This window comes from Wasmannia auropunctata, unplaced genomic scaffold (genome assembly GCF_000956235.1).
Source record: "Wasmannia auropunctata unplaced genomic scaffold, wasmannia.A_1.0 LD336053.1, whole genome shotgun sequence".
Classification (NCBI taxonomy): domain Eukaryota; kingdom Metazoa; phylum Arthropoda; class Insecta; order Hymenoptera; family Formicidae; genus Wasmannia; species Wasmannia auropunctata.
The window spans coordinates 5,003,904-5,023,017 of NW_012026837.1; the positions used below are offsets into that span (position 1 = coordinate 5,003,904).

Sequence of the window (19,114 nt, forward strand, 5' to 3'; positions counted from 1 at the left end):
AAAGGCAGGGATAAATTGTTTTGGCTCCGCCTTGTAGTAAAATAAATGATCACAAAGATACCGCCTGCTCGTTAAAGTCAATCCCGCGGAGGTGGTCTCCGGCCTCCGTTCATCTTTCTTTTTTAGGATATTACTCGTTATATATTATTCGACAATTTCAAGATGTATAATTTTCGGTATAGAATCGAACGCTAGGAAAGCGTGGTACGACGACAGAATTAATAATTAGTGACTAAGGAACAAACATAATTCGTATTGACGGGCAATTAAAATCTCCCTGGTTCACATTAAGAGGATTCCACGAGATTTTTCATGAACGTAACATTTCGAGTTAAATCAGAAACCAATAGAAATTTGCATTTTCTTTGTAATATATACATCTTCGTTCCAAAGATGCAATTCTTTGATCAATAAAGTTAAATTAATTTTTTTAAAAACATTTTTACCTTCAGTAACATTTATCAATCCTTGAGAATTATAAGTTCACTCTAAGTTAAAATTAAACGAAAAAGAAACTTTTATCATTCCATTTGCGTTTTTGAATTTCTATTCTAAAATTGTTATCGTCAATATTGTTAATATTTGAGAGACTCCTTATGAAGAAAATATCCACTCTTGTATAAAAATGAACATGTAAAACTAAAGGGTACATATAGGAGATCTCGCTTATTCTTATACTATACGAATAATGGAAAAATATATTCGACTATGTGGGAGAGGGTTAACGGCGGTGATCGCCCTTCTTCTTATTCGGCGGCATCCCCGGTGTCGATCATTGGGCTCCTCGTACGTCGAGGAAAGAGGAGGCTCAAGTAGGAGGCGAAGTAGGAGGAAGTGAAGTAGTAGGAGGACCTCCACCACCACCACCGACCGGCAAATCCTGCGGGACTGCTCCGACGGACACCTGTAAGCACGCAGACTCCCCGTCGAGCCGGACGCACGGTGCCACGGGAAAGTTCGCCGAAATCGCCGCAGATCCTGTAGAATCCTGAGAGGCGATACCGTTTTCCGCCGATCTCGAACGAGAGTGGGTGCCTGGTGTCTCTACACGCGTGTCGTTCCACGAGCGGTCTTCTTCTTCTTCTTCTTTTTTTTACTCGCTCGTTTGTGAGTCAACATCGCGAGAAGTCTCGCGTCTGAGAAAGATTTTCACGAACACCGCTGTGATATCCGTTCCTCGAGATATCGTTCGTCTTAATTAAGTGATCCGAAACCGTCCTCGTCGCGCGCGCAACTATTTTGGAAAAATTGATCGAGCCCGGTAACTGAATGCGAACGCTAAATATGTAACGATGCATGTAGGATCGATGATTTCGGTGTGGATATATATAATATAAAGGAGATAAATGAAAGGAGAACTTTCTCAAGATGTATTAAAGACAGTTCTCGGAAGTGTCGCTTCTTCCTCATCGGGACAGGGAAAATATATCGCGGCTTTTTAACAGTTCCGCTTCGCGCGGAGCTACACGTAGAACGATGGACGCGATGAAGAGGTCTCGAATCTTCGCGAAGCGAGTGACGTCGCATCGAGGGATGGTCGGCGGTGTTTGAAAGCGCGGACACACGGAAAATTCGTCTTCGCGAATATTCACGGGACACCGAGGGCGACGATGTCAGACTTTTAGAAATGCGAAACGAAGAAAGATGCGGATAAAGAAGCGAAGCGATGCTAAGGTCTGGCTACTGCTGCTCGTGTTGCTGCTGGTCCAAGATGGCAGATGTATAAAATGGCTGTGAGTACCTTGAATTCACTTTTGCGAATATTATTCAGTTCTTCCTGTATTATACCTTTTGGCATTACGCGCGCGTTACGCTCTTCGTACGATAAAGATGGAATCGCGAGAGAATCTACCGACATCGTGCCACGCGTCTCTCGACATTCGCGAGCTCCGAAATGTCAATCGGATTTAGCGAGACAGAAACGGGGGAAACTCGTCTTATTCGCGTAAGAAAAACTCTAATCAATTTTTTTTTTAACGAAAAGAGCAGTCGCACTGGCGCCGTCAGACGCTCACTTCAAGTCCAGATTTCCGTTCACGTCCGCCATTTTCATTTATCGCGACTTAATCTCTTCTGTTACAGTGAAGTCAAGATTTTGAATATTTAAGATTGCACCTGGATAATCTTATTTTTCTTATTGATAAACATATAAATTAAAAAATACACATTAAGAAGATTGTAAAAATATTTATAACTTCTTTCATTTGAGAAGAAATAAAGTCGAAAAAGTGAATGCTGGATTTGCGTAATTATAGTGGCGAGCCACTAAAATATATAGCTTGTGGGCAATCTTCAATCATTCGGCCAAAAGTATAGAGACATCCGAGAGGTCCTCCTGTGAACCCTCGTGATGACGAGTCCCGTTTGCGCTCTCACGTTCGCTCGCGGTGGCTCCAGAAACGAGTTCGAAGATTAATGTTGGTCCGTTAATGAGAAACAAATAGATTAGCGGCTGAGAGAAACGCTCGAAAGCGCGTGCGAGGTGGAGATGTAGCCACCCGATTCTCTCGATCTCGATCATTATTTTCCTTCCTTGGATATCGGGGCGAAATTTAAGGAGGGCGATTCGTGGTCGACATAAATTTCGTACTCTCGAGGAATAAAGATATCGTTGGTGCTGCTTTATGGGCTGCATAAATAGACGGCGATGCTTCGCGTTCGTTATCCCGACCAATACGTTTCGCAGATGAAAAGCGGATGATTACTACTATACAGCGCTGGTTTTAGAGATGCCTCGCCTCGTGCGGCCAATTTATCGCAACGCTTCTTATTTTTCAGACCAGCCAGTCTTTTTAATTATCAGCGATAGAAGTACCGGCTTTTTTTTGTAATTTTTTTCTTAAAGCAGAAATGACATTTTTTTTAAAACGAATTTATCAGCGAGCCTTTTTTCCCATGAAGAGAATATATAAATGTTTTAATTGTTACCACCTCACTTCAAATTACGGGGAAACTTCGATGGACTTGCTATTAACCTCTAGATTTAGTTGTTGTTAATCGCGGAATAATTGCACACGCATATATATAAAAGTTCGATAAAATAAATAAAAAATAAAAATAATTATAAAATAAATAACGGGTGAGAAGACTTATTATTGTCTTGCTAGAGACATCGTTATTTGTCTTCTCTTCATTTCTTCATTCCGCGCTTAGGACAGTTCTGCAAGTTGTTTTCTCATCACTCCGCAATTTCTATCAATCATGCCTGCGCCGGAAATCGTTCCTCCTCTCATCTGGAGCTGCGCACGGAAGACGTCTCGTTAACATTCGAGGCATGTGCCGGTCGGTTGTGTCGGTTGACTCTCTTCCCCGCGAGGGGAGAGAGGGTTCCTCGGGGTCTCTGGATACGCGTTAAATTGTCGTGGCGATTCGTAAGGGAGTTTCATCGGCATCGGCCGAGAAGGAGGGCGCGAGGTGAGGACCACCCCGACGAAAGGGGAGGTGGGGGGTGGCGGTGGGAAAAGCGGAAACAGAGAGAAGGTTGAGCGGCGTTGGATGATGAATGGCGGAGTGATGGTGGTTTTGCGTGCAAAACCAAAATACGGGGGAATACGGCGCTATATATAGGGGGTGGGAGGAGGGTGCAGTACGGGAAGGAAGATGATCGGGGAGTGGCACGAGGATGGCCGAGAGGGGGGGGGGGTGGAAGATTAGGGGTTGCCCACGGAATCGTGATTTATAAACGACGCTTTCCAAGAACTCGCCCCAGAGAAGCGAGGCCTCCTTCCTCGCGAGTTTCTCCTGTTTATAATTATTGCGGGCGACGTTGACGGATAATTTTCGAACGGCGATCCGAAATCTCTCGGACGCTTTTCCTTTGTGGGTTGAGCGGCCATCGATCTCGTTATCTTTAGGGAGTGTCCGGCGCGAGTGTTGGACGATGATCTTTCTGCATTAAGGAGCGCCGCCAGGACGTCTCTGAAAGCGGCGGAGCTTTAAACGAAGAGAAACGACGCGTATCTCGAAAACAGCGACGGCAACAGTTTTTCAGGCTGAAAACTAGGAAGGCTTGAACGAATGAAGTCTCTCTCGGAGATGTACAGATAAAGACAAACGGCAAAGAGTTTCCTCACAAAGATTGTCGTTTTTGCATTCCGAAGCACGTACACGCAGTATATACACGTATCGCCGATACGGATATTCTCTAATCATCTCGCGATTAAAAGAAAAAAATAGCGATCTACTCGGGACGGCCGTCTTACGGGTCCATTAATCATCATCTCGAAAGATCGAAGATCGTTGCTCATGGCTTCGAGACGACGTCACGGATAGCATTCTCTCTCGCGGAGAGCGATCCGCGCGGGCTCTTTCAGCGCGGATCACGAGCGAGGATATCTCTCCGGGCAGGATCGAGGCCAAGGATCGATTTATAATAATTTACGCGCAGCCCTCGCCACAGAGCGCCCGCAGGGTCGCGCTGAATCACACACGCGAGTCGCTATTTATAAGATCATTCTTGACGAAGCGCGAATCTCTACAATGCATCGCTCGTAAATCACGCATTCTTAATGCGGGAGAACGCGAGTCGGGGCAACGCGGCTGTGGATTGTATCAACGCGGTGGAAACTCTCGCGCGCGCGTCCCACGCGACGAGATCTTAACCCGCGCGCGTCTCGTTAATTTGTCATTCGGGACACCAACGTCACAGAGATTACAAACAAATTGACACTAATTGCGAAACGGGCCGGCTCAATCAATGAAGCGCGACGCCGCTGCGTGATTTATTAGGAGTAAAGTATTGCAAAAAGTATTGGAATACGTTTGATTCGTTAGTTACAAAAAAAGATTGTGATGTGTCGAATGTTACGATACCTTTTCGATTGAGATAAGGAGATTATCAGTTTTTACAAAAATTTCATTTAATACTGGAAATTATATATTTTGAGCATTGAAAGCATTTGTTGTTGCAATGCCTTTTAATACGCAAAATAAACAATTAATGATTACCTTCCAATATTAAATTTCTATAAGGGAATGTTCAGCTTTTGTGAGAAATACGATTTTAATGAGAGCGAATTAATGTAGAGTAGTAGTCAATAATTAACGTCAATAAAATTAACGCGCGCAAATAGGGATCTATTGTGTGTCGAGCGCTCGTGGATTCAGAGTAGCCGGTTTCACGTCCTTTCTCATCATCCCGGATACGCGTTTGCACAGCGTCTCTTTCAGCCTCCTCCGAACGGGAGAGAACTCGTAGGCGCCCGCCTATTATCGGTCTCGTAAAAACTGCGCTTTACGATTCCACCAGTCAAAACGAATTTCGAAAGCGCAGCCGGTCGATGGACCGTTTCGAAACGCGCGTCGCGACCTTTCCTGTTTTTTTTTTCTTTTCTTCAACGCCGTGCATTTTCATAAGAATGTCCCGCCATAAGAACGTCCGTGAACCTCCCTCTGTCGCGGGAGCCACGTTCCTCGTGCAGGAAATACGTAAAGTTAAACAGTCAACGGTATGTGGATATCGAATTGTAAAATGATAAAAAAAAACGTCATTATTTTTCTGGACGGTAGCGACTGTCTGAAGACCGCGGAATGGAGAATCGGAATTGGAGGTCGTCTCGTATCTCACTCGCTTTACGTTACAAGAGTATACGACTCGCGTTTTACTTTATCGAAGGAATTATTTCGTAGGCTGTATACATATACGGACGCGATATGCTTTGACTTAAAAAGAGATATGCTCTTTTTTTCCACGATCAAGTTTTTGCGAAAGAGGGCGAATATCGTTTCGTCGTGGAATACTGCAAATTCAAATGTGTAAAAAGTCGTTCATTCGTGTAAAAATAAACACACTATACTGCATAAAAATATAAATTTATACATTTAAATGTGTAATTTTTATACAAATGAGGCACTTTTTACACACACTTTGAATTTGCAGTAATATCGTTTCGATATCGCAAAGTAAAACGAGAGAGATTCGCAATTTCGACAAATATCCATCGGAGTGGATACTGCATTCGAGGAGAGCAAGAAGGAAACTGTTAGAGTGTTGCCCATGACGAAGATAGCGATTGAACAATGCGATCGCGAAGCGGCGAGGGACGAGCTAACCGTGAGCCGTCCGCGCGGTATACACTCATTGTATTTCGTAAATTATTAGCTGCGTTACAATGGGCAATTATATCACGTAGCGAGGCACTCCGTAAATCACTTTGCCCGCTTCCACTGCACTGGCACATTTTACATTCCTATGAGATCTCGATAGATCTTTGTAACGAGCCCCACTTCATTACCCCGAGATATTTATCTCATTGTATAGATGAATTATGCATGTCTTACTCACGGTGCTTATCGTGCATTATTATCATCCTACTTGATCAGCCGAACGACTAATCTAGCATCGCGAAATCTTATTCCTACAGTAGCCGATTAAATCTTCCAATAATACATGTGCCAATCAAATCCTTCGTCGCTAACAAACTTTTATTAATAATATTCACAATAACGTTAGTCAACGTACATTTACCCGGTAAAATCTTAGAAATTAATTGAACCGCGTAAACCGCGATGTCGCTTCGGGCATCGCGATCGGGCCTGACGCTCTACGCGCTGTCGCTGATAATTAATTATCTGACGGCGCGATAGCAAATAGTCGTGCATTCGTCTTGAGAGAGCGGCTCGTAAATTATTTCGCAGCGCGAAGCTGCGGGCCGAGTAAATGCATAACGCAGCTTAAAATCGTATCTAGCCACATAAGTGGCCTGTCGTGCGTTCCACTGGGGATCCTGTCCGCTTGCAAAGTACCCGCCGATTGCCCATTAAATATTGTACCTCGCGGTCGCGACTTGTCTTTCCGGGTGCTGAACGATCTACCTTGTTATGCCTCGAAATTGCCCGCGGCAAAGATACAATTTGCTCAAGGGTGTGATAATTGAGGTTGAAGAGTCGACAGTTACTTTAAATACTAAACAGAACCCTACCTTATTTTCTTAACGCAATTCTCAAAATGAGTTTCCGTTCTTTATGACGCCTTGAAACGCCTGTAAGCGTGTCTATAAAATCATAATTGGGATCTAACGCGACGAAAACGCTCCGCGTTACGCTTTCTAATTTTCGACAAGTGAATGCTATCTCTCAACCTGTCGCTTATTATTAGAATCCCATTAGAATTATTACTTAACTATTACAGTGAAAGCAAAATCTGCTCTCAAAGTGATACATACTTATTCGCTCTCAGGAAAGATAAGCACGACGCTGAAGAATGAATACTTTGCCTTTCACTAGCGCTTAATATTGCCGAGGGGGGGAGGAAAAAAAAATAAAGTTAGGATCACCGACGTTGGTGGTCGGATTTATACTTGAGGCGGCTCGATTTAATTTCTATTTTGCATTCGGGCGGTCAATTAAGATATCAAGCCGATAATCGACCCTCGCGGTACGAAACGCGCAGCACGCTACATTTATTATTTTGTCAGCGAATTATATGCGCGGAGCTCCGAGGTACCTCGTTAGTCGATGCCGGATCGCCGAAGTAATCATCGCGAACTGCAGCCCTTTAATGAGCTGATAATTTGGATCGGATATATTTATGGCTCGTAAAGAACGTCGTGGAAATTCTTAGATCCGCGCTCGGGGTAAAACGGGGTTTCCACCTTCTCGTTTCTCCTTTTCGCGGGGCGAAGCCCGAGAGAACTTGCGAAGCTTTGCCGCCCCTCATGCGTGCGGCTTAATGAGCCGTGCGTGCGAAGAAGAATGCGCGCGCGTTACCCTCGTAAAGAGACGTAATCTTTTACTGCCATCCCAGCAGAATGTATTTTTCCCTTTTTTTCTCTCTCTCTCTCTCGAGATATTATTTTTACTTTGGCTCATTTTCGTCACGAAAATATTTATTCCAGAAGAACTTAGTGTTTTTATAATATTAAATCAAATGTATACGGGACAGGACATAAGGATATCATCGAGATGTAAAAATAATCTAAACGCAAAATTTTCAATTAATGTAAGAACGGAGATCTGATAAAGATAAAACGGAGAAAGATAAAAGCCGATAGAGGCCCCGGAAGGGTCCACAAACCGCTACAACGCTGCGGGTCTTGCGCAAGGCATCGCGATTTCACAATGGGTCGTAAAGCAACGCGCGAGTGAACGCTCGCGAGCGTTTACGCGGAAATTAGATTCCCCGGGGGTCGGGGGTCGTAACGCGAGCCCCGAAATGTCATCGGGAGGGGAAACGCACGAGCTTGCTGCGAGGCGGCGCGCGGCGGCGGCGGCGGCGACGACGGGTATAATAACGAATTAGAGAACCGCGGGCTTTTGATAGGGTAATTCCGAGGGTAGGCTCCGTGACACGGGGTTGGCGATCCGGCCATTCCCAGGGTTGTTACGTCTAGACGCGGTGCGGGGCCGCGTGCACGGGTCATTTCGACTTTCAGGTGTCCGTAATTATTATCCCCAGCGTGCGCGAGCGCGCGCGCGCGCGCGCGCGTTGCCGAGCCCGAGTTTCCAGCCGCGCTAGGTATTCAACCCGCGGCACTTAAACGCCAGCCCTTTTCAGCCTCGCGCCCTATAATTTTCGAAATTCACCCCCTGATTTACGGCACGGCGCGGGGCTCCGCGCCCGGAATCGTCTACCGAAAGAGGTGGGATCGCTCACGGCTGTGTCGGCCCTTCGGCCCCGCGCGATGCGATCGTCCGACAGAGTTGTACATACCGAGTTTTGTGCCACCCCGAATTCCACGGTCGCATGCTTCGGAGTGTTGAAGGCGGGGAAGAAACGAAACCATTCGTTCTAAAAGCTTTCATCTTATACGACCATTTGCCGACGAATTTTCACAAACGTACAAAATACAATTTTTAATTTATAGTATATATTATACGACACAAATTTCATATTTACTTTATTTTATCGAATAAATGTTTCTTCGATAAGAGTCTGAACTTAACTTCAGTTTTAATTGTTCAACAACAGATTTTCTAATGGATGTAGCCTCGAATACGTTTAACTTTTCCTTAATAGTAAAGTTTTTGACAAGCGATAAGCTAAAAAAATGCGTAGTTACGTATTTAGACGGAGAACGTCGTTGTGTTTAGCGGCCTTGGTCGTACCGGCGACACGCATACGTGGACCAGGGAGGCGTGCACCAGCGCGAAGGGCGCGGGTCTGCTGGAGAGGAAGCAGGCGAGGGCATGCAGGGCTGCACCGGACGTGATGCCCGCTTTGGTGCAAGCCGCTAAGGATACGTCGACGGTGTGCCAGCAGGCCTTTCGACATCGCAGATGGAATTGTAGCAGCATCGAGCGCGCACCCGACTATACGCCCGAATTGCTCACAGGTTTGTTTGCAAAACCACATTATCCGAAAACCTTTTAATACGTTATTATCTGCTCAGTAAATTTTGTACCCCGTGAATGCTTCAGTTAATTTTCGTTATCATAAATTTATAATGATGAAATATAATATAATGTGATTAAATAATATTATGAGTAGCGTATTGAATAGTGTATTTTTTTTACTTCACATTATGGTCTACCTTATTTACATACAATTTTTTATTAGACAGCATTTTCTTTTGGCATTACATATCTTTTACAAGCGTTTTAAAAGATTCTGCCACAATCAGTGTGTTAACTTCTTGACAAAGTTGAAAATGACATAAAACGTTCAATAATTCTTGCAGAGAGTGATTGCAAAAATTTATTCCATGTCTCGAGAGGTATTGAAGACTCTGCGTCGCGAAGGAAGCTAACAAGAAAGAAAACGCGACGTTAGATTTTTTCTCCTAAATATTTGCATTTTTAGAACTATGTATACGACTGATTGGAAATTCAGTTCAATTCAAATAAGAAAGTACGTTGACTTTGCTCGTAATAGATTTATAATCGGTGATGTTGCGCGACGGAGGGATGCGAAGGTCGATGAAGGCACCGATGGAAAACGTATCGAATATCCTTTGAGGAATCCCGACGTAAATAGGAAGACCGAGGCGCGCCTCAATTAGCGATCATTAACAAACCCGTAGCTCCCCACGGGTCTTCATCCTCCCTCTTTCGCGACCGGCCTCTCCGCTGGATTAATCGCTCGCGTTTCACGATGATTATATTGTAAATAAAAGTGCGCCCGAGAGATCGAGATATCCTCCGTTAATGAGAAAACCGAGAAGCGCCAATGAGAGATATACATCATGCGGACCGCGGAACGTAACGTTCGCCGCTTTATATTTTCCGCTCTCGAGAGTACGATAATCAGCTTTTCCTCAATCATCTCGATCGACGAAGGAAGAAAGGTCTCTGCGCGGTCGTCAATTCAAGAACGTCACGACGAAATCTCATTTGACATTGTCATAATACATATTAAACGTAATCTGTGTATAATTATTAAATTAAATTGGAATTAAAATTGATTCGGATGAAAATTGAAATTTGAAGGTATTATTATGTAATAATTATTATATAATTAGTATGATATACTTGACAGTTTTTAATTGCGGCTTGATTTAAATAAAAATTGTTAATGATGATCGCAAAAGTAACTTTAAAAAGAATTACTTCTATTAATAAATATATAATGTGTGAAGATATTTTTAGTTGAATGCGTTTTGGTGCTAATGGTTTTACTTTCTCAAGTATCGATTTAAGCAGTAGGAACTTTCACAACGTGCGTTTCTGTTTCCGCGTTTCAATGAGCGTGCGTTTATCGTTCAGGAACGAGAGAGCAGGCCTTCGTCTACGCGATGTCAGCCGCTGCCGCGGTCTGGCGGCTCGCGCGAGGGTGCGCCCTGGGGAGCCTGGCGGCCTGTTCGTGCGCGACTCCACCGCGAAGAGAGCCACCCTCGCCGTCCGCGCTTATCTCGCCCTCATCCTTCACCACCATGCCCGTCTCCTTCGACACGCTGTCCGCGAGGAACTCCTTCAAGTGGGGCGGCTGCGGGGACGACGTGAGGTCCGCCTCGAGGATGGCGAAGCGGTTCCTCCAGGGCGCAACGCCGCCCGGTACCGGCGGGACCGCCAAGTTCATGCACGCGGTCAATATGCACAACAACAGGGCGGGTCGGAGGGTGAGTGTTCGCGATAATACGATATGCCGCGATCGATAAGAAGAGCGTTAAACGTATACAAGTGGTTCGAATTTTAGTTATTTAATTGTTTTCGTATAGTTACTTTTTTTATCGTAAAATAATTTCTCATTATTTATGTAAAGTAAACGTATACCAGTAACTGAAAATGTATCTATATCTGAACACAAAATTTATTAATCTCAAATGCTTTTTTTTATTATAGTATCAAAATTTAATTGTAAAAATATTTAAAGAAGATTACAATTAAATTATAATATTATGAAAAAAAGCATTTAAAAATAAATTTTTGTGTACGTGTTCCGGTACAGATACATGTTCAGTTACTGGTACAATTAAAGGTCTATCGATAAACTGAGAAGAGTCAAGGACGCCAAGAGATAATAGAAACCTGGCTAGTTTTATTCTTTTATACTTTGCCAAAATCCCGACTTAAAATTATTTCAAGTTCGCCAAAGTAAAACAATGAAACCAGCCATTCTATTATCTATTAGCGTTCTTGAGGCTTGATTTTCCAAAGGAATACGATGCAATTGCGATTAACTGCTTCGTACTACAGGCGGTCGAGCAGTCCCTGACTTTGGAATGCAAGTGCCACGGGGTGTCGGGTTCCTGCAGCGTGCGTACCTGCTGGCGCGGTCTGGGTGCATCGGGACCATCCGCCGCCGGAAGCCGTTTGCTACGCAGATACGCCACCGCGGCCGAAGTGAGGCCGAGATCCGGTGGTAGACTACCGCCCCTGTATCATCACGATAATCTGCTCTACACCACCAAAAGTCCGGATTACTGCCTACCGGATAAGAAGAGGGGCAGCCTCGGCACGATCGGCAGGTCAGAGACGCGTTTACTTCCACGCGATGCGTAAAATATGGTCTCTTCCGCTCTTATAAAGATAATTATACGGGATATAAGAGCCAGAAATAGGAAAAGCTAATGCTTAGATATCTCTGATATAGAAAAATCACTGATATAGAAAAATGACACAAGTAAAAAATTAACATTTTTGAGATAATAAATGACCAAAATCTTGATAGAAAATCAATTTCCTTTCATTATCTTAAAAATGCTAATTTTTCATTTGTATCTCTTCTATCAACGCGGCGATATCTCTTTGAAGATTTAAATTTAAAAAAATGTATGAAACACATGATTTAAAAACGACTACGAGGTGGCTGGACATTATGTATTCAGGAGATGCAGTTTTTTTTATCCAGCTTTATTAAAGTAGGAAATAGCAGGAAAGGGGGAGACGTTATTCTCTTTAAAGCGACCATGTTTTCGGAATAAAACTCGTTAGAGCTCGTAAATCGGTTTAACGTTCACTCGTTAAAAACTGTCTTTTAGTTTACGAACTCACGCGACATACATATATAAGCGCACAATATAAATTCCAGTTTCGATATGACCGCGATATCGAGCGAAGTGTCGCATAAAGAGGCTCGAATTGCATTTTAACGTGTGCGGTACCGTGCATATTTAAACGGAAAGGAGCAACGAGCGAGGAACGTGACGAGTCCATTTTTTGCCGCCCGAACACGCTGCCCGATTATCGCGTTAACTACACCGTTGAAAGTATACCGGATGTATGGACGTTTCGTGACGAGGTTCCCTCAGTCAAAAGCACAGAAGACGATCTTTCTTCAAATATCTAGACTCGAATAGTCTTTTAGTTTAACGAACGATATCGGAAAGGAGAGCAGAAGTTTAGCTTTGTGATAATGGCGCGATAATGCCCCCCCCCCTCATGACTTCTCTTGTTTCTCAAGAGAAAAAAAAACGAGGAGGAATTTGGCAGGCAGAAAAGCGGCATGGCGACTTCGCAAAGTGTACGAAGGGCGGACGTAAAGGGGAAGACAGAATGTAAGGGACTACCAGCCGACTACTTTTTTCGGTAGCCGCGGGCTGCAGAACCTCCTTCGTCTCTCCCGACCGCGGTGGTCATCCTCGCGATAGGTCGTTAACTTCTCTCGTAATACGCAAATTCTCTCCTTTCTGTCGCCTCGCGATATATCGAAGGCAAAGAAGAATAAATCTAATCATAATTTTCAAAAATTGATCCTTAATTTTGGCTGAGCCGCCAAAGATGGATTTCAACTATTTCAAGGATCGATGTACCTTCTAGCCTTCGTTCGGCTTTTCTTACGGAATTAACGTGTAATTTCGCTTCGCGAAAATGCGTCGGCTAACAGCAAGCCCGTGCGACTTTATTGCACGCACCTTCCCTAGCCCGATTACGGGCATGTAAAAGTACGACGAAAAACCATTAGCACCGCCATAACCGCGGCTTTTACGAGACGCCCAGGTCACACCGCTGACTCGCGACTTCCTTTTTCGCCCGCTTATACTCATCTCCCAGTCGTAATCGAAGTGTTTCGCGACGATCGTTATTTCGAGGCAGTATATATCGGCGGAGAGATCTTTCCCGGCGCGAAACATTCCCCATATATTATTTTACAGCTTGCACTTTTTTGCAAAAGTCGTTAGCAATCCTCCGTATAGGCGTTAACGATCCACGAAAAACTGGCTCGAATAGTTACGATAGCTACTGCAATTTTGCTTCCAGTATAAACGCAAACTCGTCTCTCCTTTTATGTTAATGCTCCTTGTGTTTTTCATAAAATATGAGCCACATAAAATTTATCTGTCTACAAAAAATTACTTTAATTATAAAGAAACGATTTTAAATAATAACAATCACATCAACATCAATTCCTAATTTAATAATTTTTTCGGGCTCTGATTTGGCCGCTGCTAATAAAAAAAGAGAGAGAGAAGAAAAGAATATTACGATGTAAAACGATCGTTTTCATGGGTCTTCTTCTTGTATAGTATTAAGTCGGAGGGGTCGGGCTGTATCGGGTGCTAATAAAATTTCCTTATCCCGGCCCCTCTCTTGTCGTTCCTAGGCGATGTAATGCCTAGCCACACGCGACGAATTTCTTCCCGATTCTTTCGATCTCGGTTAGCCACGTCGTACAGCCAGATAGCCCAGACTTATTTATGTGAGCGCGCCGGTAATTACGTTGCTTCGAGGCGAGAATGAGAGAGGAGGCCTCACGGAGATGGGGCGCGTCCCGACGCACGGCCGTCCCGAACCTGTTCTGGAAATCGAATGAACACGCGTGTTTTTTTACGATGTTCGACAGACTGAATACCGTTACCCGACAGCACCCATTCACGGTCTTGTTGCCGTTTTTTTCCCCGCCACTCAAGACTACCGACTCCGGGAGGTGTTAACGCTAATTTTTGTTACATGCCATTTCGCGAGTTAGCGCTACCGTTCGAAGAGCGCTTTTATAACAGGAACGCTTTACGATCTCCCGAGGAGCGAGATTTTGTCGCGAGATTTTTTTATGAATACGAAATGGATAATTTCTCTTCGCGTCGAATTGTCATTTGCCGCATCTCTGTCTTAGTAATTTCCAACGTTTGTCAATTCTGTATAAGATCGTAAATGTTTCTAAATGAAAAATTACACCGTACATTAAATCCTATCGTTTGGGTCGCGTATTTCGTTATACAGGATATATATTTACTAACTCATCGTGTGCGCCAAAGAAAGGCGCGAGCCGCATCCGCTGCGGCAACAAGGGCGGCTTTTTGTACACGGTGATTGCATTCGTCACGGATTTTCCGGCGGCGAAAAGGAGAAACGGCTCTCCATCGTCCTCAGATTAGCCACGCCTCGGCTCCGCGTGAATTAAGATCACCCACGGCATTCCGGAGATGATAACCGGGACCACAAGGCGCAGGAAGTGTCGGACGGGCCGTACGTGGCGGTTCCGGTGGATCTTTTGTCTCGTTTCGCTCGGTTCATAAATCGCGCCGGAGGCTCATTGTTCGCGTGCCTCTCGTATCGTAAGAAACGAAAGAGGAGATGCCCGCACGGATTACGTATTGAATGTAAATAAATTACAATAATTCCCTGCGTGATCTAAAACAATCCATACTCTCTTTAGATTTAACGTTAAATTCCGACTCTGATTTACATTGAATACGATTTTGATAAAATACGTAGTATTAGGTTGATGCATATTGTTAAATTTATAGTAGTTAAACTGAACCGCATATTGTTAAACTGCATATTATTGAACTGCATATTGTTATAAATCTATAGTATAGCATATAGTTAAACTGAACCTTATTTAAGTCGCCACTGCTCCTACTTAATAAATAGTTATTTTTTACTAAAACGGTGGAGTTAAATAATTTAAAACAGTTCAAATTTAACCCAAATTTGGGTTAAATTCTATTGTTTTATTTAAAAGTAAGTATATTATTTTAGTTAAAAATAACTATTTATTAAGTAGGAGCAGTGGCGACTTAAATAAGATTCAATTTAACACAATAGATTTAACAGTGCAAAAAGTTTGTCACTTTTTTATTAAACTTCTTCCTATTAAATAAAGAGATATAAAATTCTTTAAAAAATGATCCAAAAATTTCTATAAATAGAAATATTTGGAAAAAAATTGGAAAGCAATGCTGCTGGCGATAATTTCTTTTAACTTTGCTGTAATTTTATTTTAAACCTTATTTGACAGATGAGCCAGAACTTTTGCGTCAATCGAATAAAGTATAAAATCCCCTTTAGCTCTAAATGATTTTAGAGTAATTTGTGCAGTGTTTGTGTATATGTATCATTTTTCTTTCATTTCACTTGAAATTTGATCGCAGAAATTTGAACTCAGCTATGGCTAACGCAAAACAAACAGCTTTTCCTTAATGAGAGTCGAGAGCGTCTCCTTCGTCCTGAACGCGGACGGTCCTTCGTCCTTCACGAGCGATCGACGATCGTCGGTTCATTAACGAACAAGCCAACTCTCTATTCCTTCGATTAATTAATGTATCTCGGCCTATCTAGCCCGGATATTAGTTTCTTTCGACGCGGACGTGATCTCGCGCGTGTCGCTATCAATTCCGCGGCGAGATTTATCGGCGACGCGCGACGTTACATACGTGCTTTCCTCGCGCTCTCTTTCTTTCTCCCTCTCCCTGACGACACCGCGAACGGGATCCGGATAATTTCGTGAGGAACGATTATCGTGAGCTCTAATCCGACGTTTGTTTCGGACACGCCGATATTTCATTCGCCGGCGCGCTGATATATGGCGTCAGGTTCCTCTGGGCTCCGCCGCCACCGACTCGTCTCGCCGGTTTACAGCTTACAAACCCAGTAATTATAAGCCCGGGTATAATTATACAAAGTGGGCGTGGCCGAGTGTTTATCATCGCCAAGTGCTCGACCAAAGTGTTCCGTGTGTCGCACGGCGTAAACGCTTCCCGAAGGAGGATTCCTTTTCTTTTTCCCCGCCGCGTAATCTATATACGCGGTAGTTCTCGTTCTCGCGCGAAGCGCGCGGGGCATCCTTACGGCGCGGCGTCAGAGGCGGGCGTCATGCAAATCGATTAATAATGGGAGTCCGAGGAGGGCTTTTAACGAAGTAACCGGAGAGGAGGGATCAGGCCTCGACGAGAGGGGCCCCATTGAGATAATACGAAGTCGGCCGCCTCCTGCGAATTGTTGTACATTAATTTCTAAGAGACCACTATATACGAATAACCGTGAAGATGATTAACACTCCTACGAGTGCAGTAATTACGCGCGTTAATTTCATCCCCGAAAGAAACGAGAGAGATGTCGGCTGTGTCTAATTACGGCGAACATGAAACCTAATCCGTTCGTAATATCCGGTATAATCGCGATCAGGTAAAACGATATGTATGGTATCAATAAAAAAAAAAGGTAGTTACACTGCCGCGGGAAAAATATTATACATGAAAATCTATTTGAACAATATTTCATCCTTATGATGTGAAAATCTTTTCAAATCTTTTTCTTTTCCGCGACACACACTATACGCTGATTTCTATCAGTACAACAAAATGTAAATGATCGGATTCTCGCACAGAAAAAAATAGTCTTATTAAAGTATTTAAAAATTTAATTGGATATAGATCTGAAAATAATTTTGTTGGATTATCAAAATAATTATATAAGTCTTTCGATCTGCCCTTTGCAAAAATCTAATTTAATACTGAAAATTACTTATTTTAAATATTAAAAGCACTGTTTGCTTTTAATACTTAAAATAAGTAATTGATCACTATATTCTAGTATTGAATTTCTGTAAGAAAGAATAGTGACCGGAATGTCAAAACTTTTTGCAGAATTGCTCGTCAACTTGAATTTTTACATACAATTATTTCTATTTCCAAAATTATTTTCAAATTTGTATCTTTTAAATTTTTAGACATTTCAGCAAATCATTTTTTTTTTTTTATGTGGCTAATAAAGAGTGCTACCGAAGTTAATATTTCTCAACCGTGATATTTATACGAGCCGGAAAAAAAATTCTCTTGCAGACAATGCAACGGCAGCAGTTCCGGCTACGAGAGCTGCGAGTACCTCTGCTGCGGTCGCGGCCACGTGACCAGGACCGAGGAGGTCTACGAGAGATGCGACTGCAAGTACATCAGCTGCTGCTACGTGAGATGCAAGACGTGCAGCCGGATCGTGAAGACGTACGAGTGCAATTAAGAGTAATGTGGACTGGGAACAACTGGCGAACGGAGAATCGGTGATCCGATTCCTCGATCCGCGGTCGACGAAGAGAAAGGGGAAGAAAATTCTTCGGAAACTTAAACGCTAAGCGCAAAATTAATTAATTTCTGCGCATGATATGCGCGCGCGCGAAAGTCGCGAATCCCAATCGGCCGACGATATAATTGTTTAGGCGATAATTTACTTACCGTGAATGTGTGTACACGACTCTCTCTCTCTCTCTCTCTCGCTCTCCCTCTTTCACGTGGCGGTACCGTAGTAGAAGAAGTGTTATTTATGCCGTGCTACTTGCTATTTATTCGATGTGCTGTGCGTGTATCGTGGCGGACGATGGCGAATAAACCGCGCCTGTCGTGATCCTATAGCTCTGCCACGCGGGTGACCTCTGACTCGCGAGGTTCAAATGTAAATCTCGCCGCCGCGTCGCCATCGTCGTCATCTCGTCGTCGTCGTCGTCGCGATTCTACAAGAAAACGTAGATCAGAGCAGTGTACATAGAATGCTCGATATTTCGATGTAACCTATACATTTACATTCTGCAAATACACGTTGCTTGGAAATTGCGGCCGACCTCATCCTTTTCCCCGATCCTCGAGGCGCGAAAATCGCGATATCTACTGATATATAATATACATGTATGTGACATACGTTCGTGTGTCGAAAAGTACGGCAGGATGCAATTTCCAAACTGGAAAACTCACGCGCTCTCGATTATATGAATAATTCAGCAGCCGAGATCGATGCGAGAGCAGGCGGCGCGTCGCGTGAATTCGTTTCACCGGAAACGGTGATCAGATATATATATATATATAATACCTTGAAAAAATTTCCTGCATGCTAGGGTAACTGTCCCTATTAGTGTGCTTTTATATTTAAATAAGTAGTAAAAATAAACTGGTACAAATATATAGACAAAGTATTTTTTTAAATTAAGTTAAAGTATTAACTTTATAACAAAAATACTTTATATATTTGTACCAGTTTATTTTTATGACTTATTTAAATATAAAAGCAGTAAAAGCACACTAATAGGTACAGGGCACATTAATAGGGGCAGTTACTCTAAGTGTGAGATTTATGTTTACAATTTGCAACTGATCAATGTAACCTATTTGACGTAGAGCGAGCAGTATCGTTTTTTCTCAATCGGAAATCGAAATTATGTACCTTCCAATTAGAGCAATATGATTCTTTACGAGGACTTCATTTTTCGCATAAATATTAACATTAATTGTACAAATCTTTTGGAATTCGGTATATTTATTTAAAGTCTCATTTATCTGTTAATTCGTGAAAAGTCAAGTTGATGCATTAACGTTGATTACTGCAATGCGATGGTCGCGAAGTGTCGCAAGTGGAACGACAACATTTCAATATCGATAATTTGCATAACTATTACCTCTGTTTTCGTATACCTTTTTCCTTTGCCGGTGACCGCGCGTTGATCCAATCTGCATTCGCGTGTATTCCGATTGATTGGCATGACTAATTAACCGCAACTCCAAGAATCTACCGAAGAGCGGATCTCCGCAATTCG

General features: G+C 43.1%; 1 protein-coding gene and 1 long non-coding RNA gene across 2 annotated transcripts; one reads left to right on the forward strand and one right to left on the reverse strand.

The window, feature by feature from the left end:
- Positions 1-1,644: 1,644 nt before the first annotated feature.
- LOC105451225 (protein Wnt-11b-2-like) lies at positions 1,645-18,137 on the forward strand. The gene is made up of 5 exons (XM_011691548.1): positions 1,645-1,733; positions 9,031-9,272; positions 10,642-10,994; positions 11,572-11,843; positions 17,379-18,137. Exons 1-5 carry the CDS (start codon positions 1,645-1,647, stop codon positions 17,551-17,553), a joined length of 1,131 nt encoding a protein of 376 aa, XP_011689850.1. The 3' UTR covers positions 17,554-18,137.
- On the reverse strand, positions 9,472-19,111 carry LOC105451224. The gene is made up of 3 exons (XR_974567.1): positions 18,977-19,111; positions 17,766-18,040; positions 9,472-9,682 (listed from the first exon to the last, which is right to left on the reverse strand). It is a non-coding gene; the product is annotated as an uncharacterized LOC105451224 (long non-coding RNA).
- Positions 19,112-19,114: the final 3 nt, after the last annotated feature.